Here is a 24,157-nt window from a genome sequence, read left to right on the forward strand (position 1 = left end):
TGTGTTTTTGTGGACCTTGAGAAAGCATATAACAGGGTGCCTAGAGAGTAGTTGTGGTGTTGTATGAGGAAGTCAGGAGTGGCAGAGAAGTATCTAAGAGTGGTACAGGATAGGTACGTGGGAAGTGTGACAGTGGTGAGGTCTGCGGTAGGAATGATGGATGTGTTTAAGGTGGAGTTGGGATTACATCAGGGATTGGCTTTGATCCCTTTCTTATTTGAAATGGTGATGGACAGGTTGACAGAGGAGATTACACAGGAGTCTCTGTGGACTATGATGTTTGCGGATGACATTGTAATGTGTAACTAGAGTTGATAGCAGGTTGAAAAGACCCTGGAGAGGTGGAAATTCTGTATGCTGTAGAGAGGAGAGGAATGAAAGTAAGTAGAACCAAGACAGAATACATGTGTGTGAATGAGAGGGAGGTCAGAGATATGGTGAGGATGCAGGGAGTAGAGCTGGCGAATGTGGGTGAGTTTAAATACTTGGCATCAACAGTACAGAGTAACGGGAGTGTGGAAGAGAGGTGAAGAAGAGAGTGCAGGCAGGGTGGAGTGGGTAGAGAGAAGTGTCAGGAGTGGTTTGTGACAGATGGGTACCAACAAGAGTGAAAGATGGTAGTGAGACCAGCTATGTTATATGGGCGGGAGATGGTGCACTGTCAGAAAGACAGGAGACAGCTGGAGGTGGCAAAGTTAAAGATGTTAACATTTGCATTGGATGTGACAAGGATGGACAAGATTAGAAATGAGTACATTAGAGGGTCAGCTCAGGTTGGATGATTTGGAGTCAAAGCCAGAGAGGAAAGATTGCGTTGGTTTGGACATGTGTAGAGGGGAGATCCTAGGGCTGAAACTACCATGCAAGAGGAAAAGAGGAAAGCCTAAGATGAGGTTTATGGATGTGGTGAGAGGAGACATGCAGGTCGTGGGTGTGGCAGAGCAAGATGCAGAGGACAAGAAGATATGAAAGCAGATGATCTGCTGTGGTGACCCCTAATGGAAGCAGCCGAAAGAGGAAGTATTCCTTGTATCTGTATGTGTTTTTTTGAAGGTACTGTACTACAGTTTTCCTTCTATAAATATGTGGTAGATTCAATTGTGACTTTTAATTAGCCCTATGTAAGCGTGTGTGTGGGTCTGAACTGGATTAATAGGTTTGATAATGTTGTGCATTTAACTGGATTGTCCTGGTTGACCAGAATTATGCAGATTATTTTGTGACTTTTACATTTTTTTAGTATTTTATCTGTAAAAATCTTTAAAATGTCAAATGAATATTTGGACATAAATATTTAAACTGCACAGACTATGTTTATACTCTCTCAATTGTTCTGTCCATTTTTACACCCATCTCAACCCATCTTTGGTCGACATGCCTATATATAGTATTCTATAATTTAAATAATCAATCATTAACCATATTGTAAGATATAAATAAGTATTTGATTATTATTTGTGTTGATCTTATGAACATTGTGTATTTTAATTAATAGTCTGTGAGATTTTCCAGAAGTTGTTTGGTCCTTGCTAAAAGCTGCCTAAAGCTTTTGTCTTTTGATCACAATGTAAGCCAAATGGTGAACACATTGTTGGTAAAAGGGAGGGGCATATCCATTGTGTATGTTAAAAGATACATTTTTTAAATCTTCTCTAAATTTGTCTGGATGCCAAATTAAGAGCAAGAGGTATGTGGTTACATTTCCTTGTTCTAACAATGGTCCATGAAGCAGCCTTCTTCTTTTAAAAGCTTTGTTTTCATACTCTGAATTCTCAGATTCGAATTTCAATACTTTTGTCCTCTCGCAATCCAACGACATACAGGTTAGGTGGACTGGTGGCCATACATTGGCCTTAGTGTATGTATGTAGTGTGTGCTTGTGTTCCCCCTTTGGTGGACTGGCACCCTGTGCAGGGATTGTTCCTGCCTTATTCCCTGTGCTTGTTGGATAGACTCCAGCCCTTCTGTGATCCTGCTCTGGATTAAGTGTGCTTAGAAAATGTATGGTGTGGTATGGTATGTAAGGCAGCATTATAGGTTTAGTAAGTTACTTATTTATCTTAATTGGAGGTAATGCTTGGAAGACTGTCAGCTTTAAAGACAGATAATTGACTCAAGCTATATGTTAGTGCATTCTCACTGAGCTTTCATTATGCATTTGTATATCCATCCATCCATCCATCCATTGTCTCCCGCTTATCCGAGGTCGGGTCGCGGGGGCAGCAGCTTGAGCAGAGATGCCCAGACTTCCCTCTCCCCGGCCACTTCTTCTAGCTCTTCCGGGAGAATCCCAAGGCGTTCCCAGGCCAGTCGAGAGACATAGTCCCTCCAGCGTGTCCTGGGTCTTCCCCGGGGCCTCCTCCCGGTTGGACGTGCCCGGAACACCTCACCAGGGAGGCGTCCAGGAGGCATCCTGATCAGATGCCCGAGCCACCTCATCTGACTCTTCTCGATGCGGAGGAGCAGCGGCTCTACTCTGAGCCCCTCCCGGATGACTGAGCTTCTCACCCTATCTTTAAGGGAAAGCCCAGACACCCTGCGGAGGAAACTCATTTCAGCCGCTTGTATTCGCGATCTCGTTCTTTCGGTCACTACCCATAGCTCATGACCATAGGTGAGGGTAGGAACATAGATCGACTGGTAAATTGAGAGCTTCGCCTTGCGGCTCAGCTCCTTTTTCACCACGACAGACCGATGCAATGCCCGCATTACTGCGGATGCCGCACCGATCCGCCTGTCGATCTCACGCTCCATTCTTCCCTCACTCGTGAACAAGACCCCGAGATACTTGAACTCCTCCACTTGGGGCAGGATCTCGCTACCAACCCTGAGAGGGCACTCCACCCTTTTCCGGCTGAGGACCATGGTCTCGGATTTGGAGGTGCTGATTCTCATCCCAGCCGCTTCACACTCGGCTGAGAACCGATCCAGAGAGAGCTGAAGATCACGGCCTGATGAAGCAAACAGGACAACATCATCTGCAAAAAGCAGTGACCCAATCCTGAGCCCACCAAACTGGACCCTCTCAACACCCTGGCTGCGCCTAGAAATTCTGTCCATAAAAGATATGAACAGAATCGGTGACAAAGGGCAGCCCTGGCGGAGTCCAACTCTCACTGGAAACGGGTTCAACTTACTGCCGGCATTTGTATAGCACTAAGAAATTGGTCCTATTAAATGTATAGTTATTCTGAATTCCTTGTATGGGAATTGGTTGTAGTTTTCGGTTCATCTTTAGGTTCCAATGGTCAACACACATTCTTTTTGTGTACTAAGAGATGGAGCATCCTCTTGATGACATTCAAACTAATTGCCAGTACAGCAAATGGTATGTTGTCTTCGAGCACACTAAAAGAGTTTGCAAAAGTGAGGACACAAAGTAAACAGATAACAGAAGTAAACACTTGGTGGTTTTGTCTGTGTGGATCTTGACCCATCTGTACCCAGTAAGGTAGCTCACACACACCCTTATCCATTTTAAAAGTAGCAGCAAAGCTGTCCTTTATGCATCCCCCCACCTCATCCCCTTTTCTCTCTCCCAATTATGTTCCTGACTTCTTCCCATTAAATCTTTGTCAAAAAGCAGCTGTCTTTTACCTCATTGATCAGGATTATTTCCAACCTCCTGCCAACCATCTGTTGCCTTATTCTTTTTATTCATATAAGGCCAAGTATGCACCCCTCAGTCTACTGTACTGATACCTCTGAGTTTTGTGCCTCTTGGATTCTCAGCATATGTGAAATGGTATACTCTACTAGTGGCTCCAGCTTTATCTCACTACCTTGTGCAAATCCTCTTTTCCTCATTGTATGTGTGTGTTTTTCTTTCTACAAAAGTTATGTGGGACCCACCATGTACTTTGTCACCTTGGTGGTCTGGTTATTCTGGTAGCCTCCTGTTAATTGAACAAATATTCTGTTTAGACTGTAGTTTACTCTAAATTAATCTAAATTAATGCATGATAAAACAGAACTCTTAATAAAGACTAAATTGAGATTTACATTTAATTTCAACCTACATCTGAAAAAGGTTAATTTATCAATTCATTCCTTCATTTTCTTTACTCAATATCTTACTTACCTGATTGTCAGTGAGGGGAAACCTATACCTACAAAAATGGGAGTAAGACAGGAACCACCTCTGGTGTAGTATGCATAATTATACTTACTAATTATGTAAGGTTTAGAACATTTCTGATATCATATTATATTTGTAAATCATCTATAAAGCGCCCTGAAGCTATACTAGGTGAAGAGTGATATACAAGAATAAATTGAGCTGAACTGATTTGAACATGTTTAAAATTGGTTAATTCAGAATTAGTAATTCACCTGGCCTTTCTTTTGACATGGTGGAAGAAAACTAGCATTGATATGCATTTACTGTAACTGAAATTATCACACTTTTCTGTTATTTTTTCAGAAAGCTGAGAAGCTGAAACATGATAGTTATATATTTTTACATTACAACATTTGTCTAGATATAAACTATATTCTTTTACTTGTGCATTTGAATTCAGTTTGTTTTACTGGACATTTAGTTGTGTTGGTAATTTACATTCAGGGCTGCACTGAAAGAACAACAAAATGAAAAGTGATATTTGTACTAAAGAAAATGTTTTATTTTATGCAGGATTTGCACCCAAGTTTTAATTCTGCTGTTCCTTTGGAAGTGGGGTTCCTCCTCTTTATTTTCAAGGTACAGTGCATTCTCAGATAATTTACTTTAGTTGCAATAAAATTATAACTTTCAACTATATTCTTATAGGATGCCCCCAAGATGACCAAGACCCTTGTGAAGATATAGTCATTTTTGTTTTTTGTTGTTTTATTTTTTTTTCCTTAATCATTTGGGTTAATCTTTACTATATGTAAGCGAGAAAAATGTCACAATCAGAAACCTAGTTGTTCTGTTTAGGGCTAGAGGTGTAGTCAGCTTTATTGTCTGCTCATATACTCAGGTTCCACTTTAAACAAAAATGTGCTGTTCTTATTGAATGTTAATATCTCTTTGCCTTGTCTTTGAATGTTTCTCCCTGTGATCAGCCTGAAATGTTCTTTGGCTTCCACACCTGGGCACCAAAGTCTTTTACTGTCTGTGAGCATACTGCACCCCAGATCCTTGGATCATATTTATATTACCAGGAGCACAGGAATAATTCAAGGGTGCCTACCTTGTGTCATACTCTGCATATAACCCTTGCTGCTCTCTAAATGAAAGAAGGCACTGGAAAGACAAAAATGACTTCTCATCAGCACAATAATTTCATTGCTTATTTAAATAATATAAAGTGAACTTTATTTAAAGAAAATTGTGTTCCTTTGATATAATAAAATATTTGCATAATTCTATATCTATCCTTAACTGTAACCTTTAATATAGAAAAGACTGATTAGTAACAGCAGTATAACATTGCAAATGTTTCCTGTTTTAATTTTCATTATTTATTTATTTTTTTTACCTTTTTCCCTGAAGCGTAGCGTCAGCTGAGTCTGATTTTAAAGAGAGCTTAAATCCTCTACTTGACACATCTGGACTACCACATTTCTCTGCTATCTCAGTAGATCATATTGTGCCTGGCATTATTAGAGCAGTGGCAGAACAAGAAAAAGGCCTACAACAGTTGGAGCACAAGTTACAGTCATCAAGTAAGTTAATCAGTAGATATGACATTTAGTTATACTAAATTGATTAATTGTTATACACATTAGGTATTACTAAAACACTAAGACACTAACACTAAGACACTGGCCTTGGCTTGGCAGGAGGACTTGTTCCAATGAATCTTAGAATTATGTTGAAAGAAACCTTTGCTCCTGTGAGGGTTAATCTAGGTAAATCAGTGTAGGAGAAGGAATCATGCAATGGATATGTTTTAAGGTATGCTGGATCATGATTATTAATTTCCATCACAGTATGTGCTACCCTGACAAAAAACCTGAAGTTCATAGTTCGTAATAATTCAACTGAGATTACACTATCAACCATATTCATATCCATCCTGAATAATCTTGAGTGGCTTTGCACGTTCTGCAAAATTGAAAGCCCTTTTCTGCCAAACTGTAAAGTCTTTTTACCATAGACCTTGATGTTTTTTGTATTTCAAATTCTTGCTCCCCATCCACTTCAATTGTGAGCTTTTCCTGTTAATCGGCTGCAAACAAGATATGTGAAACAGTTACGAATCTTGAAATGGACTGGCATTGTCAGCTTATGAGTCACTGGAACTATATGTTTTTAGACAGTAGTTGTATGTGGTCCAATTAACTTAAGTGCAGTTTCCAAAAAGCAACCCTCAGGATGATATCCTCTGTAACAAATCACACCTGCTTTCTGACCCTAAAATCTTGAGCCACCTAATACAGGTATTTACTTTCCATAAATTCTTTAGCAGAGGTTTTTTTCAATTGACAACTTCCTCCAAGGATGTCCCCAAGCTTCTTTTGGATGTGTCGGGTATTTTCTTAAACTAGAAATCGAGGAGCCTACTGAAGATAGATTAAGGCAGAATTGTTTTAATCCATAACAACACTTGAATGAAAATGTTTTATAGTGGAATTATGAAAAGCATTCCTTGAAAATTCCGTCAAAGGCAGGACTGAATACAATTAAACTGGAAAGTATCCCCAGTACATCTTAAAAACTTTTTAAAAATGTCTTTAATACCTCCAAAAACATTAAACAAGCTATGGCCCCCGAAAAGAAATTTCATCTTTTGGAATACCTAGAAATTAAAATACAAGTTAATTCAACTCTTACCTTGATTTAGTGGAATTGCATACTTCACAGGTTAATCATTAATTTTTTTAATATTTACCAAGACATGTTGTCCCCCCAAAATTGCCTCCTTATTCATTCAGTAGTCTGGGTAATGCTAGGCTTTCGAAACATCACCGAAACATGTGAACATCAAAGAGCATTCTCTAGAACAAATGAAAGTACAAATGATTTCCTTTCAGGTGTATCATAAGGAATGTTAATATCAGAGTTTGCCTCCTCAGCTAAAGACAAAATATCATCTGAACCTTCTTTGGTGTCAGTTAAAAATGTCTCTGGGAAAAGAATAATTTTAGGTTCACACTGTTCTATATTTGTGATATTATCAAAAAAGTGTGTCCTGGCTGATAAGAAATTAAAATGTCTGATAATGAATGACTGGAAATGTAAACATTTAGCAGGCTGTAAATATTCATTAGAACCCTGATTTTGCCTTTTTGTAGGGACTAAATCAAATTAAAGTGTTAAATGTGGGAAAGTGTTAAATGAGGAAAATTGTCACTGATTTGGTCAGGATCCCATTCATATAGGTCTGGGCTAACTGAGTTTTTACATTTTTTTGTAGTTCCACTGCAGTTGTTTTTGTAATAAATTGATATAATCTAATTTGAATGCATTCTCATTTATTATGGTTTATTTATGAAATTATTATTGTCCTCCTAGGTTTTGTTCAGCAGTGGTCATTTTTTTTAAAAACTAAGCATATTGATGCAACCTCCTTACTATGAAAATCTCTTGAGATAACACTGCCCCCACACAGATACAGAAGGCATCAGCCTCCATTCTGAATTGTATTAAGCATTTGGATAAAATAAAACTGACACAGAAGTGAAATTTATATTTAATATGTTAAAAGATGTCTGAGCATCTTAAGCACATATAAATTTGAGAGAAAAATGTTATAGTTAAGGAAGTAAAGGAGAGGTGGAACTTGTATAAAATTTTCTGGTATCCTTTAGTTCCATATGGTGGTAAATCCACTGTATGTGTCTTTTGGATGTGTCTTTTGGGATACCTCATAATTCAAGAAAGTCATGGAGGGCTTATGAAGTTAATTTCTAGTTTCACAAAATATTTTTCATTTAAAGTTTTTATCACCTCTCATACATAAAGTGCATGTTGTTCCAGATCCTGAGAAAGAACTCAGTGTGTTGTCAATATAAACTACAACAAAAATTCCCATTGTGTATTTTAAAAATTATTGTTAATGAATGACTGGAAAACTGTAGGCACAATAGCCAAACCATAGGGGACAACATGGTTCTCAATATGTCTATTAGCTGTGTTAAATGCAGCCACATCCAAAATCTCTAAATCAAAACGTGTGCACATTTACTGAAATATTTTCTCCTCAAATGAGCTACAAATAAAAGTATACTACAGTACTATAAAAAATTTAAACTGGATTTGCTCTGATCTACCAAAAACTCTATCTGACTCCTCTTAGACTTTACCTGAGATCTTAATTCAGAAGATTAACTCAGAAAAGATTTTAGTAACTTCATACTAATTGAAAAAAAAGTCTTGATGCTTTCTCTCTCTGACTGTAATCTGAACACTGATCTTAGTCTCTTATTAAAGCTCATATATCAGTCATTGGAGCAAAAGGACAGGAACAGTTTTAAAGTCTATTGTGGCCTTTGACGTATGGTACTTACTTGCAATAACTACACAGACAACACCAAGTTAAAAAGAAGCAGCAATATTTGATAACAGGATAATATACTATGACAGACATAGATGTGAGAGAATAATTCAGATGATAAATGTCTAATTTAAAAAGAATTTGCATAATTAGATTCTCAGTAAATGTGGATATTTTTGGAGAAAGTTTGTGAGTTTGCAAGGCATACTGTGGCATGAATCATCGGAAGTTTTACACCTGTGTCTGAGACAGATTTGTTTCAACAGTGTCAACCTGATCTGCTGTAAATACCTGAAAAAATACAGATATTCAGAGATGTTTCCTGAGGTAAAGAAACCTTAGGGTTTTTAACTCTGGAAATACGCTATAGACAAATTCATAGTCAAGGGAGAAGGCTTATAACCAGAAGAAACAAAACTAAATTAATATACAAGAACCTAAAACACATTGTGAGAATGAACACAAATACAATAATTTCAATACAGAAATCCTAATACCATCTTGGGTGTCTATCCTCTATTATTAACATAATATTTGTTTTTAGAAAGAATCCAGTGCTTGGATATAGAGCTTCTGCTTGCTCCACTAATTATAATGGTTGTGGCCTTTAGAAAAAGATCACAAGTTAGTTGCGACCAAAACTGTCCAAGATGGTGCTACAGGGATATAACAATCATCACTGAAAATAAATCTGACGTGTTCAAATAATAATACTGAAACTATGGAGCAGCCCTCTAGGTCCTATTTTTCCAGGTGAACTATTTAATCCGTTCATTAGGATGATATCCCAAATGACTACAGATCCATCACCTTGGTGTCTATCAAAATAACCATATTTCAGTCACTTATTTTTTATAATATGGAGTAGGACCTGAAATCAGTTTGCTAATGTAATAAATGCATCAGTGGACCACACAATTTTTCGGAAGTTTTCTAAAATTCCTCAGTATCTACAGTAACATAGCATATATGTTTGGATTCCTTTTAATCTTTAAAATAATGTAATATACATAGATATGTATCTGCCCTTGTGTTTTTGGCTGTTGGATTTCCGTTTTATCAGGAAACTTAAACCATAGGATGTCATGTCTCTAAGCCACCCAACTTGACTACAGGGCTATATCTTACCATCACTATTTCTTTCTGTGTAAACAACAGCTTTTTACGTAAAGAGGTAAATTGTAGGTTAAATAATTCCAAAATAAAAGTGAATACAACATAATAATTGTGATTTTTATGAGAACAATCTCCTTTATAACCATATTGTAGAGGTGATGAAGAAGAGTCTGTTCAGGAAAAGCTGTGTTATTAGCTAAGTGGCAAAGTCTGCTGCTGGATAACAGATATTTTCTTTAGCTAAGCAATAGAATTAATGATCTGTGATTTCACAGTCCCATGTTGATATCCCTCCTCTGTCATCCTAAGAAATTCTACACTGCTGAAATTGAGAATCAAAATTCTAGCATGGTAACTTTCATTTTGGAACAAATCTTTATTGAAAGGGATAGAGACAAACATCTTAGAAGAACCAAAAGCAAGTTACATATAACAAAATAAGAACCTTCTACATGATGTCCATCCCCAATCCACCACTAAAGAGATCAGAATTCTAAATTGCAACAAATGAGCCTGAGTAGATCAACAGGTGAGACAAGCAACAGCACCAGATCCTCACCACTGAGAATTCTAGAACAGTCAAATTAATTAAAGGAACATTTCCAACTGGAGAAAGAAAGGTAAATAAGATTTCCAGCAAGAGGCACAGCACATTTTGCAGTAATTGTCTCTAAGGCAAAATCCTAGCAGGAAGGTGAAGCAAAAAGATGTCTAGATGGGGGGTACTATTGCACTGAACTACTGCACAGAAGGCAGACACTTACTGTATTTTTATAAATACAGGAATAAGTTCTTTCAGACCTTGATGATTGCCAGACAGGAGGCATTGTATTTCTGCACCCTGTGAGAAGGTAGTTGAGATCTGCCTTATTAGTCCTCTCTTTGTGAGTGTATATCCCTGTATTACTTGGGCATTAATCTAAAAGCACAAATAGTTTAATTTGCAAGCAAGTGAGTCACTATGAATATATGCCAGTTTATTACCTTTAAAGGCATTTAGACACAAGACATCAGCCTGGGTGCTGGGGAAAGAAAAATGGAATTGCAGAATAGAAAACAAAGCCACACTTTTAAAAATACACAGAAAATACTTATGTGGTGACAAAAGTTAACTAGTGACTGTTCTGCTCTGAAACAGATTCTTTTTCACAATGTGTTTTGACTTTGTCTATTTCTGTGAGTTATGCCAGTATCTGTACCTAGGATAAAAAACAGCTAGAGATTTTAGATGCTTCTAAAATCACATACTGATATCTCTGTAGAATCAATCTACTGTTCTAGATGAAAGCATAAAACCTTAAAATTATACTCTACCTATCCTTTGTTCACTTCTCTTTTCATCTTTTAAACAATTTAGATCTATAATGACTAGAACTGAAAGTTTCATAGCAGTATTTACCCTCAAGATGTGAGCTTCATTAATTTAGTATCTTTACTATAGAATCTTGCAAACTAATATAATGAATATACTGTACTTAAGTGTTTTTTGTTGAACTGGTTACTTGTAGGGTATTTAAAAATGATTATGACTGTTGTCCATATGTTTTATGTTTGCTTTGATATTTTGTTTATATGAACTTCATCAAGTTAAAATCCATGCAATTGGTGTTATGGCAATGAATTAAAGTATTAAATTGTAGTAGTAGTTGCATTGTCACATGTATATAATTCAGTGCAATTCCTTCATGCATGTGCAAACACAATGTAGCACTTTGCCACTCTCTGGCACCTTGATAAACAGGGATATACCAAAATACAGAGGCTGCTATTACATTTTGTCCAATAATGCACACCTATTAGCAATTCAAGCATGTCCATACATTTATTTTGTGGTCAGCTTTCTGTTTTTTTTTTTCATATTTCAGCAGTAGTTATATTGTCTATAGCAAACACAGTTTTTGCATACAAGGTTGTTCATAAGTGAACTTAGTACCAGACCTTGATTGTAAGTTCACCATTTGACTTTATCAGACACTATGGTGAAATGGCTTATACAGCAGGAATGTTAGTTGGCCAAGCCTTTTAGACCGAAATGAATAATGAGGGTGCCATGTAAAGGCCAGGTACATAACCCTATTCATTTTCAGACCAGCTTTCACCTTTGAAAGGAGGCCGTATATTTTATGTGAGGTATTCTCAAAGACTCATGAATGTTTGGCAGGATGACCATCACATTATTTTCAGAAAGAGTGGATTAATGTGTTATTTTTTATTGAAAAGCTTCTCTTGAAAGTTCTAATTATGCAAACCACTGTATAAAATGCACAGGTACAAGTACACCTTTTCACATACGTATGCTCCTCCCATATACAGAAATTGATTGCTCTGTCATATGTGCATGCAGTATTATTTAAAGTAGGCAGGTGGCTAAAAAGGAATTGTGTGTTTACAACTTAAAAGTGAGAATGAGCAAGACACATGATTTAAATGGATTTGACTACCCCATGGTAGTAGATACCGGTCTAGACAAATGTAACAAGATGAGCAAATCTATTGAGAATTTCATTCTTGACTGTGGCTGAAGTGTATCAGTTATTTGTCACCACTCAAAAATAAAATTCAAGATAGCTGTTATGTTTTCTGAAATAGATTGACAATATTGACAGTGAAAGTAGGTCATAGAGGCCATGGAGACTTATGTACTGTTTATTAAGAAAATGGCTGGCTTCTTGATCACTTAACACCTAAGTAAAATAATAATTCTGTTGAAGAGATATTGGAACGAAATATGAAGATGCAGTTGTGCTAATTGAAGTTCGTAATCAACTAGAAAAATATCACCTTGTTTTATGAATCCTGCTACTTTGCAGATTCATGCTTATGAAATGGCCAGGATGTACTGAAAACTTCACAAGTGCTCGGAAGTCTTGGATCAGACTGATAGAATGTCAGCAATACAGACTGGTGGTGGCAGTGCTATAGTTTCTGCAGTTTTTTTGGGTCTCCTCGTACAAAAATAACAAATATATAAGTGTCACTGATTTTCTAATCATTACTGCTAATAAGGATTTCCCTTTATAGCAGCAGTGTACCCACCTCCAAATAGGCCTTTCCATAACACCTGACTTAAAAAAAAAAAGTTTAGAATGATTCCAAGGATATAATAGTGAATCCAGTTTAATGCAGGGGCATCGCTAATTACCCGATCTCAATGCAGTCAAACATCTGTGAGATGAGCTGAACTTTAAACACTTTGTTAAGTCTAAACATTAAAAAATGTAAAGTGTTCTTATTTGGATAAATTGATTCTCTATTAGATAGGTGTGCCTAATAATGTTCTCCACGTAAAAATGTATAGCTAACACATTATGCAGGAACACTGTAGTCAGACTGTTGAAAGAATTTAAATTGTTCCTATGTTAGATTCTAACTATTCATTGAGAAACATACATTTATAAGTACTAGTATGTTTCTATTTTTTTCATTTCACTTTTAATTTTAACTGCTTTAAAATACTGCAATTTGAAAGCCAAAAAATGTTTTGCCAAAGTGCTTTTTGACATTTTTTACAGTTTTTCTTCTGAATGTGTAATCATATATATAGAACTGATTTCTTTTCCTAGCTTCCTGGTTTTTGCTATTAGAAGACATTTGACATTATTCAAAGAATTATCATCTGTTCTTTCTTTTATTCCAACAATTGCTAAATATTTTATGGGTTTTATTTTATTCTCCTCGAAAAGTATAATGCTAACACATTCACTATTTCCTTGTTTATAGATTTTCCCACGTCATGGGCCTCTATTGTAGAATTCCTAGAAGTATTATTAAGACCCCTGGAATACAGCTGGAGTGTTGTAACCCATCTAGAAAATGTGAAAGACTCTCCACAACTCAGACATGCCATAGAGAAGGTTGGTTATTTTGCATGTACAGCATTTGTTTAGCTGATAAAAATGTATTGTCTAAGATATAATGAGCAGAAAAGCTTTGAATGTGATGTATGCTATCTGTGCTTAGAGTTATTCATTTTCTATAGCAGGTACTGTAAGTCTATCCAATGTCACTTATAAAATATCAATGTACATCCAATACGATTAGCAAGAAAGTACAAAGAGAGCTAAAAAGAAAAAAACAGATTATCCTAGAGTACTAGAAAATAGTTTTAGGACTAAAGCTACACGAAACCTTGAAGTCTGACAAAGCCACCATTTGTTGATAATTGATAGGGTCATTAATATCCCTGGGGGCGGCACGGTGGCGCAGTGGGTAGCGCTGCTGCCTCGCAGTTGGGAGACCTGGATCCTCCCTGCGTGGAGTTTGCATATTCTCCCCGTGTCTGCGTGGGTTTCCTCCCACAGTCCAAAGACATGCAGGTTAGGTGGATTTGCAATCCTAAATTGTCCCTAGTGTGTGCTAGTGTTTGTGTGTGTCCTGCGGTGGGTTGGCACCCTGCCCGGGATTGGTTCCTGCCTTGTGCCCTGTGTTGGCTGGGATTGGCTCCGGTAGACCCCCGTGACCCTGTGTTCGGATTCAGCGGGTTGGAAAATGGATGGATGGATTAATATCCCAAGATAATCAGTGAAATTGTGTGTATTCAATATACTTCATAGCAGCATTTGGATACCATTTGAGAGAGCAAAGCAGAGGAACAGTATGAGTGAAATAAAGAACAGAATATCCTGGTTTGACAAAAAACATTCTGGAGTTTTAGAGTTCATATAGCAGTTGATGGAAACTCTCTATTAAAAAGTAGTATAGTTTGCTTTAGAAGGAGAGTAAGGTAGTGAGGAAAGTTCTTATCTTTTAAAGAAAGAAAGGTCATAACTGGGTTATTTAAAAATATTTTTATTAAAGGAGGAGTGAATTATCCAAGGTTACACATATAGTATATTTCTGATAGTAACCACTTAGAGAATGATCTGAGGATCGTAAAGCAGAAAAATAAAGTTATAGTGTATAGAGCTAGACCTAGAGGGACACTCAAGTCACCTATCTCTCTTTCCCAGGAATAGAGTGAGAAATCTTAAGCCAATGGTGACCTTAGAACCATTAAAATTCACTTCAATCTCTAGGCGTAGCACATGGTGATACAGGTTTATAGGTCCTGAATACCTTTTGGAGGCCTAAAACCTAGTCATCTCCAATCATACAAAAATTTCCCTGTAGGGTTTGGTTGTTGGGATCAACTTATGAGACAGAAGAATAGACTAGTTCTTTAGACAATGTGTTATGTCCCATGCCCACCACCCAAGGGCACAACCTTCTACTCTGGGGACATCAGTAGTCATAACTGAGATGGACCAGGGTGAGTGAATAGGCAGGCAAGAATTTTTGTTCAAAAACAAGGCACAGTTTATTAAACAATAAGAATTAAAGTACTCAATAATTCCATAATAGTGCATTTCAGTAAATATTTTTTTTAAATCCATGCCACAAAATAATGAGTGCCCTCAGGTGTTCCAATAAATAATGAATAAATAAATAATTTTAAAATCAAATCACTCCTGCATGACATTATCCACTCCTGAGTACATCCTTATAAATCCACACATGTAGTCTGTCACACCCTGGTCCAGCACAAAGACCCAAACTGCCACCTCTGCCAGTAACCTACAGTTCCAGGGCGCCTCACCTTTCTCTGGATGCTGCCACATTGTGGATCTACCTCTTTTCCCGTACCTCTCAGTCTGTATCTGCACCTCAGTTTAGCAGATTAAAACTCCACCACACATTGTAACCTTCACTCAGCCATCGATCCTGCTCTCTTTAAATTACTCACAGACAATGCTGCCTGTTCTGTACACCCACTGTACAATACCCACACCCACAATACTTATGCCCAAAAAGTCAAAAGAAGTGATCAGTTTCTCTCTCTTTCATATTTTTCCCCAGCAAATCTTCTGTCATTAGCATATCAATGTGAGTTAAGCTGCTGGGTTGTACTAAAAACTGTTGAAAACACTAATTAAGCGAATGCCTGTATAAGACTCACCATACTGCTGTCTCTGACAGATTTAAAAATTGTGTAACATACGAGAGAGGAGGGGACATAGAAGATAGATCTAGTTTAGAAGAGAATGCCAGGCACAAAAAGAATTTTGATTTTACATGCTTTGTCAAGTGGCACGGTGGCGCAGTGGGTAGCGCTGCTGCCTCGCAGTTGGGAGACCTGGGGACCTGGGTTCACTTCCCAGGTCCTCCCTGCGTGGAGTTTGCATGTTCTCCCCGTGTCTGCGTGGGTTTCCTCCCACAGTCCAAAGACATGCAGGTTAGGTGGATTGGCGATTCTAAAATTGTCCCTAGTGTGTGCTTGGTGTGTGGGTGTGTTTGTGTGTGTCATGCGGTGGGTTGGCACCCTGCCCGGGATTGGTTCCTGCCTTGTGCCCTGTGTTGGCTGGGATTGGCTCCAGCAGACCCCTGTGACCCTGTGTTTGGATTCAGCGGGTTGGAAAATGGTGACGCAGTGGTAGTGCTGCTGCTTTGCAGTAAGGAGACTGTGGAAGATTGTGGGTTTGCTTCCCGGTTCCTCCCTGTGTGGATAGCGCTTTGAGTACTGAGAAAAGCGCTATATAAATGTAATGAATTATTATTATTATTATTATTATTATGGATGGATGCTTTGTCAAGGCTTACTGTCAGAAATTTCTTAATGAATTAAGCAGGTGTTTGCTTAATTTTTAATCTTTAACTAATATTCCAGTAATTTCTTTATTCTATATTTGGACCTTGTTATGAGCTGAATTTGTTCTTAGGTTTAAGTTCTCTCTAGTGGGCCAAGGTGGCTTGTCTTCTTGAAAACAGACCTTGGAGAGGTCACATTTATATTAAGATTATTATTCATGTATGATTAGGTGCCAGAGACTTAGAAAATAAGAAAATATATTTTTCTTATCCAGAAAAAAATTGCATTTTATGGAGGAAATTCAGTAAAATTTTGATAATGTTGATCCCTTTTCTTGTAGTAGAAAGAAATGGGGGGAAAAAAGCCATTTGCAACAAAATTTTGTATTTGACTTTGTGGTGGAATGAAGAAACGAGGCAGTTTAAAAACAAATGTAAAAAATGCAAACAAAGCCAAAGTGATTCTTTTTAGTAATTTATAATCCATAGTTTGTTGTCTTCTTTCAACATCTAATCATAAATATATGTATATATATGATTTTAGACACAACCTCTTATTCTTGAATTGTCTTCAAGACTGCAGCAAAGCCTTCCAATCTATAATGTATTTAAGGTAAGGAAAGACCTTGAATACAACGTTTTGCATACAAAACTTTTATCATTTTATCCAATGTTATCTTTTTTAATGCAATTTTATGTCTTTTTAAATAAAGGAGCTAAGCTTAAGTAATGACCTGGATGCATCACAACAAAGAATTATTGAATTTACTCTAAGAAACATGAAACAAAATGGTGTTGAATTAAAGGGAGAGAAGAGGCATCGTTTTAACTATATTAATCAATGTTTGACAAACTTATCTAGAGCATTCAGGTAAATATTTCATATTCTGAATCTTTGACATAACCTTTTCATGATTTATCCATTCTTACTTTACACAAGGTCCACTATAACAGACTTTAAATATTTCATATTCTGAATCTTTGACATAACCTTTTCATGATTTATCCATTCTTACTTTACACAAGGTCCACTATAACAGACTTTGAAATCTGGCCATATTGATCACAGTACTTATTATAATCAAAAGGTATTTTTACTTTCATATTCTTTAAACTCATATCCTTACTATACTGCTGTGCTTCTCATTCAGTCAGAAAAGAAAAGAGCAATACATTTCTCTGTAACCATGAAATTCAAAAAAAGTTTACAGATGACTTATTATATTTTAATTTCAGTAAAAAGTACTTTGAATATTCCCAACTCAGTAAATTGTATTATAATATGCTATATGTGAAATACCTATTGTAGATTTGACAGAACATGTGTTGCAACTGCATAACATTAAATGAAGAGCTTTTTTGAAAATACTCTTCCTTATGTAAATGAAGAAAAAAATTTATTTTGTCATACCAGGCAACTAATATAATTAATATCTATTGTACTGTAAATGGCATGCTAACTCCAGTGTTACTTACAAATAGAGTATTTTTCATGTTTTTGCTTATGTTATCTATTATCGGTTATCTCCCATACTCTTTACTTTGCTAGTACTGCAAAGAGCATGATGGCTCAACTATCCCAAATGAGGTAAAAAGTGACAAAGTAGTTGAAGTAGGGGACTTAGGGTCTGCGGTGGGCTGGCGCCCTCCCCGGGGTTTGTTTCCTGCCTTGCGCCTTGTGTTGGCTGGGATTGGCTCCAGCAGACCCCCGTGACCCTGTAGTTAGGATATAGCGGGTTGGATAATGGATGGATGGAACTTAGGGTCTGTTACGTTTATGGAATGTGGCTCAACAATTGAAGCAGAAACCTTTCATGATTGCCAAAACACTGTCTTAGAAATCCTGTTTGAGACTTAAATAAAATAAAAAATAATTGGTTTTCAATGACTGAGACCCTGGATTAAAACTTCTATTGCCAAAAAAAAAAATCAACCTTTGAATAATGTCTAATGTAAGTCACTTGACATACATGTATTTGAAATAAGTAAAAAGTAATCTTTTTCTCATGTTTCAGAAACAACATACTGGATTCAGCTTCAGAATTTTCCATTCTACTTAAAGAAAAGAAAAGTGTTGAAGAGCTCCCAGAAACTACCCTCAGGTTTATGGCTAATGCAGCAGCCATGGATACAAAAAAACGGTAACAATCAGAGATTGCGGTTAAAACCTTGGCTTTAAAAGAGAGTTAATAATTGGCATAATTTAATGATGCCTTGAATAGATTTTTTCTATTATTCGTCTATTTGCAATTCTAAACTTAATTTTGCATACCATTGTCTTTACCATTACATTTCAGTGAAGTATGTAATATTCATGCCAAATGTTAATGTGGGAAACATATGTTTAGTTATGTTCCACCTTCTAGCTCATCAAAATCACTGAAGGCTGAGCCTGCACACTTCAAGATAGTTTGCACATTACAATTGTAAGGTTTCCTCTGATTACTGTCTAGAGCAAGAGTAGAACATGAAGAATGAATCCCTTTAGGTTCTGTCTTGAGTTATATACATTTATTTCCAAGCATTTTTCAGGTAATTAAAGTAACTTATTTAGGGAATACATCTTCTATTATGCAATCCTGCTATGTCACATATACTAAAAATGGTGTGCTGCATAATTTAATCATGTGTTTGTCTTTCTTTGCAATCATATGAAATCAGTCCTGACATTGAAAATGGTCCTTGGAAAGTGACTCTTGATCAAACAACATATGAAAACATACTGATGTACAGCAGTAAGCGATCACTGCGTGGGATGCTTTACAAAGCTAAAATTGGACTGGCAGCATCAGCAAAATATAATAATGAACTAATCTTGAATGAAATTCTGAAACTCAGGTAACCTTGTTTCACCTATTCACCTTTTGCACAAATTTTTGTATCAGATGACAATTTACTGCTTATTAATATATTATAGTATTAGCAAATACCAATCAAAGTTTCCTGTAATTCTACCCCTTTGGGGAAATTCCTTGCATGATTAATAGATGTTATGTACAGAAATGCAGTCATAATTTCATCATAATAATTGCTAATATGTAGAAGTAATATATGAAATATAGTACATGAACATGTACAGCAGGTCCTATTAATAAAGGTATAAGGTCAATGCATCAGTCTTGTTTGGACATTATCAGGTCCATTATTTTCATGATGTCCAAAACAATATCAGTAGGAGGCAAAGGCCATTCCAGTACCATTAGGCAAAGGGCAGGAACCAACACAGAATGGTGTTTATTTCATCACTATAAACACTCACTCACATACTCACTCAAATTCATATCAGGCCAACTTTAGTGGCCAGTTACACTAAAGAGCACATCTTTGAAACTTAAAATGAAACTGTAGTACATGGAGGAATAATCTTGAAAGTGATAAATAAGTAAAATAGGTCTAAGCAAGGTGAGAATATGACTGCACAATGAGGGTGTTCCAATCAGCTTCTGTGAGCCATAACTTTTGTACACTTTAGCAGAATTTATGTACTGCAATTATCCAAATGAGTTGACAAGAATAAAGATATCACTCTTGACATTATAGCTTTCATTCACCAGAAAACTCTTTAGATCTCATTTAGTAAAAATTCCCTTTGTAAAGGTAATTATAACCCTAGCGAAAAAAAAAAAAGAATACATTTTTATTAACAAACTGATGAAGCTGTTCCCAGTCCAATGGACATGGCTTAAATCTCTGTTCCTTCATCGTTTTTGTGGAGTTTGCATATTCTCCTCGTGTCTGTGACATTTTTCTCTGGGCATGTCTAACTATGTCAGTGAAGAGTTTAATAGTGACTCTGAATTGGCTCCATGTAAGTGCAAGTGTGTCCTGTAATGCTTAAGCCCCAATGGCCATTCTGAATTGGGCTAAGCAAGTGGTAATGAAATTGGATGTGTAGAACTCGAATTATAACTATTATTAGATATATAATCCCAGATTAATATTCAATTTTTGCATTATGTCATCTTTTGAAAGACTCATTTTCTAAACATTACAGAAAAAAGTGAACTGAGTCTTATTTAGCATTCAAAGACATGTTCAATTTAAATATTGTTCATCTATTTAATAACTATTTGAAGGGGAGGGGGGGTTGTTGTTTATTATATTTATTTATTTACTTATTTAGCTTCTGTAAAAAGCCAAATGTCACCCTAGGACAAATAAACTGACATCCATCTATACAAATGCTATTCCTCTTTGCAAAATAGGCCTTCTTAGAATAATTGAGATTTATAGTATGTATAAATAATCCAATCTGAACTTAATTAAACAATACAACTGCAAAAGTACAAAATAATTATTAAAGGGTGCTGTCCATTAATACTCACCAACATAATTTTATTTCTTGTCTTTAGGCAAGAAAAGGCTCAGATTTTGGACTACAACAACTATGCAGAGCTCTCCCTCTCTACAAAAATGGCCAAGACTGTCGACAAGGTGTGGAACTTGATTGACTTTCTTCATAATAAGACTTACGCAGGTGGGAATTTGCTGACACATTTTTATCAAGGATATAGACAAATAAGGTTCTATCTATCTATCTACCTATAGAATCTAAATGGAAAGTAGATTCCATTGTTTTGTTTGGAATTACCTCTAGTAGTCTATGTTACAATACACAGTGCTATTCACTGGCAGTTCTTTTATTGATAAGCTTAGAAAGGACCCTTTATAAAGTAACAATATCTATTACTGTTTAACAGTATATGTTTGTATTCTGTTGTTTCATTAAACATGATTAACTAGCAAGAGTTCCACAAAATGAAATAAATACTTGAATATTATGAAAATAAAGCTTACAAAGAAGGAAAATACTCAAGCTACAAGGAAATTTGCTTCTATGAGCCTTCTTAAAGTGGTTTTGAACCCCTGTCTATAAAGTGGGATAGTTAGCCCATTTCTACATAACCATGAAAGAAATTACTTTTCTCCAATCCTCTGTCTCTGTTCAAACACTGGTCTTTTCATCCCACCAGTGAGTCCAAGCTCTCTTCCTCACTTTAATATCCCGTAGCATGAGGTGCCTTTAAACTTGCACTTAGGGTTACCTGCAGCAAAGTCCTAGAGTCATGTCTGGTGTCAAGTTAAGCCTCTGTTTGTTCTTGTACCACTATGGATCCAAATTAAAGGGCCAGATCTCGCAAACATATTTTGAACCTTCTACATTTAAATGGGAACACAGCCTCTCCCCTCTCAGTCAAAGACCATGTTCTGTCAACTAACAGATTTGAGTGTTTATAATTTATAATAAAGGACATGATCCCAATTCTCCTGATTTGGCACAATGTTGGCATGTAGATTTGCATTGTCCAGTGCAACTTGGATAGGCACCAGCTTTCTGTGACTCTGTAATGGGACCCATTTGTGTTTACATTGCAATTGTTTATGTGTTAAGTAAATATATATTCCTTATATTGTGTGCATACTTCAGTATGTTCAGCATAGCTACACCAACTGACTTTACAGATAACTACACTTACTAACAGTAATTTAGCAGGGTATGGTTTGTAGGAAAGGAATTTGTAAATACAGGTGTTTTTCTACTTAACAGACACAAAAAAAGCATTAAAAGTGAAAGACGTAGAAATACTTCTGACAGAAATTAAAAGATGTATAAAGTAAATGCAGTTACAATACAGAATGATACAATAGCAGTACAGTAATGGTTACTGTCTTTAATTGTTACTTTGAATTATTTAAATTTACTTTGTTGTATTATGGATGAATTAGAAAAAAATGTTCACTCATTTAAGTAGTGATTTATAAATAGAGTACTCAATAAAGATACTATACACTGTATTTTAGATTCATATATATACAGCTTTTGTTCTGTATTTAGTACCCAAAGTCTTACTTTGTTGATGTTGTTATCGTTTGTAGTGGCTATCAAGGAGCTGGAGTCCTTGACAGAATTTGCCCACACCCATGGTCATAGAGGGAAATTAGAAAACTGGGACATTGTATATTGGAAGCAGAAACAAATGAAATCATTATTCAGGTATAAGTGATTTGATGAACTACTGTAAAAATATTAACAAGTGTTGATTTTCAATCAAGTTTATAGGGTAAAGTACTACTTCACAGTTTATTTAAAATAGTTGTAGACTTTTTGAATTTAATATATAACTGCATTTACATTATTTTACTTGCTTCTTTTAGTATTCCAAGTGAAGAGTTACCACTTTACTTTCCAGTGGAGAGGTATGTTATTAACATTTTCTACTGTGCAATATTCAATTTTAATATTATTTGATATGCTACAAAAACTAGGCCACACATTTGTAAAAGTAAATGGGCTTTGAAGTAAAGATGACATTTTCAGTTGCAAGGGAAATATGTTTCTGTGGCAAAGGCCAAACTCGCAGGTAATATATGCACATCAATTCATCAGTCCTCATCCACTTTTTGACTTCCTACATGGTCATACGTTTTGGAGATGTAGAGCCTAGTTTAGCAGCTTTGGTTACAAGGCACAGACCACATCTTAGTCATGCAGGGTCAGAATGCAGATTTTGAGTTGTGAGAGGAAAACTGAATGTTCAGAGAAAATCTATGCAGACACAAGAAGTGCAAACTCCAAACAGATATAGTGCCAGGTCTTTGCTGCTGTGGTGCAACAGAGATTCTCAATGTATTACCATACCGTTGTACAAATTAACTTTTCTTTTTAAATAATCAGTCAAGTGGAGAAATGTTGTGGTTAATAATTATGAAAGAATATTATAAAGAATAAGCTGAAAGCTGCTTATTTTATGATTGACAAAGTTGTCAATGCCTGTTGCAAAGAAAGTTTATCCTTGGCAAAAACAAACCACACTTGTGTACTATTTGACTTTAGCAAAATAACTATTTCTTCTAGTTGTTTAAACTTTAATATTCATTTCTGTTTGCACCCCTTGTAATTCATTCATCAGAACTACTAACCTAATTTTGCAGATTTCTACAAAAGCACAATGTTTAACTTAAATTGTGTAGAGAACTATTTAAGAGAAGTAATGATTATATGGAATGTACTTGTCTCCATGTTATAAGAAGAAAATAGCTATTGAGAAAGCCAATAGAAAAGCAATGAGACTAATTCCAGATCTCCTGGTTATGTGCTTCAAGAAAAGACTGAAGGAAGTACATCTTGTCAGTTTAATCAAATGGAGATTAATAGATGACACTATGAAGTATTTCTGCAAATTCACATAGAAAATGGTTTGTAATTATGATGCAATAATAAATATACTGTACACGATAGCAAACTATTAAAACTAGGCCTTTTTTTTGTAAACCTGTAAGCAAGTATTAAGAGTACTTTCACGTAAAATATGTTAACATGGTGACTACCAAATTTATTTTTCCATATTATCTCATATATCTTGTAAATGTATTAAGTACAGTTAAAAGAAAGATACTAACCACTGAAGTACAATGTCAAACCCTTTCCTCCATTAGGGTCCTTGCTGGTCTATTTAAACTGTGTTTGGACTTATTTGGAGTAACCGTAAAACCTGCAGATAGTGTTATAGAAGTCTGGGACCCCTTGGTGAAAGTCTTTTATGTATACAATGAGGAAGGTAAGAGAATGACATTTTTACCTGTGCATTCTTCCTTTCTTGCTTCTTTCACAACTATTTTTGTTCAAAATTGGAAAGGTTTTATAAAAGGACTTTTTGCAGTAGTAGGTCTTAGAATAAAACACACACATTAATGAATAAACCATTAACACAACATATAATTAACTATTTGTCCTAATTATGCATTCCCAGTACTGACTGCTTTTTCGCTTTCCATTAAATGTTATTTCACACACTTTATATTTTTTTATAATCCACATTTTGACGTTGATATATAAGCAGTTTTATATTTTATTAAAGAATACAGACAAATCAGCAAAGTGTGTGTTTCTTTGCATTCACACTGAAAGAGTATCAGCAGGCCTTAATGAACTAAAAAATGCTAATGACAAATTTCTGATGTAAGTACTTTGTTATAATTACATAATTACTGATTTTTTTTTGTTTTTAACCAAACAATTGCAAAGGTGTCATGTCTTTCTTTTACTCCGTGCA

The 24,157-nt window shown here is 35.9% G+C and overlaps 1 protein-coding gene across 1 annotated transcript in view; it reads left to right on the plus strand.

The window, feature by feature from the left end:
- Positions 1 to 24,157, plus strand: part of LOC114642666 (uncharacterized) — a 48,609-nt gene that overhangs the window by 9,303 nt on the left and 15,149 nt on the right. Inside the window, exons 2-12 of the mRNA XM_051933780.1 lie at positions 4,634 to 4,699; positions 5,477 to 5,649; positions 13,260 to 13,393; positions 16,648 to 16,716; positions 16,817 to 16,974; positions 18,119 to 18,244; positions 18,765 to 18,941; positions 20,456 to 20,580; positions 21,981 to 22,098; positions 22,260 to 22,301; positions 23,541 to 23,662. Of these exons, the coding sequence (XP_051789740.1) occupies positions 4,634 to 4,699; positions 5,477 to 5,649; positions 13,260 to 13,393; positions 16,648 to 16,716; positions 16,817 to 16,974; positions 18,119 to 18,244; positions 18,765 to 18,941; positions 20,456 to 20,580; positions 21,981 to 22,098; positions 22,260 to 22,301; positions 23,541 to 23,662 (1,310 nt within the window). The remainder of the gene's footprint in view (positions 1 to 4,633; positions 4,700 to 5,476; positions 5,650 to 13,259; positions 13,394 to 16,647; positions 16,717 to 16,816; positions 16,975 to 18,118; positions 18,245 to 18,764; positions 18,942 to 20,455; positions 20,581 to 21,980; positions 22,099 to 22,259; positions 22,302 to 23,540; positions 23,663 to 24,157) is intronic.

Source organism: Erpetoichthys calabaricus, chromosome 11 (assembly GCF_900747795.2).
Source record: "Erpetoichthys calabaricus chromosome 11, fErpCal1.3, whole genome shotgun sequence".
NCBI classification, from domain to species: Eukaryota; Metazoa; Chordata; class Cladistia; order Polypteriformes; family Polypteridae; genus Erpetoichthys; species Erpetoichthys calabaricus.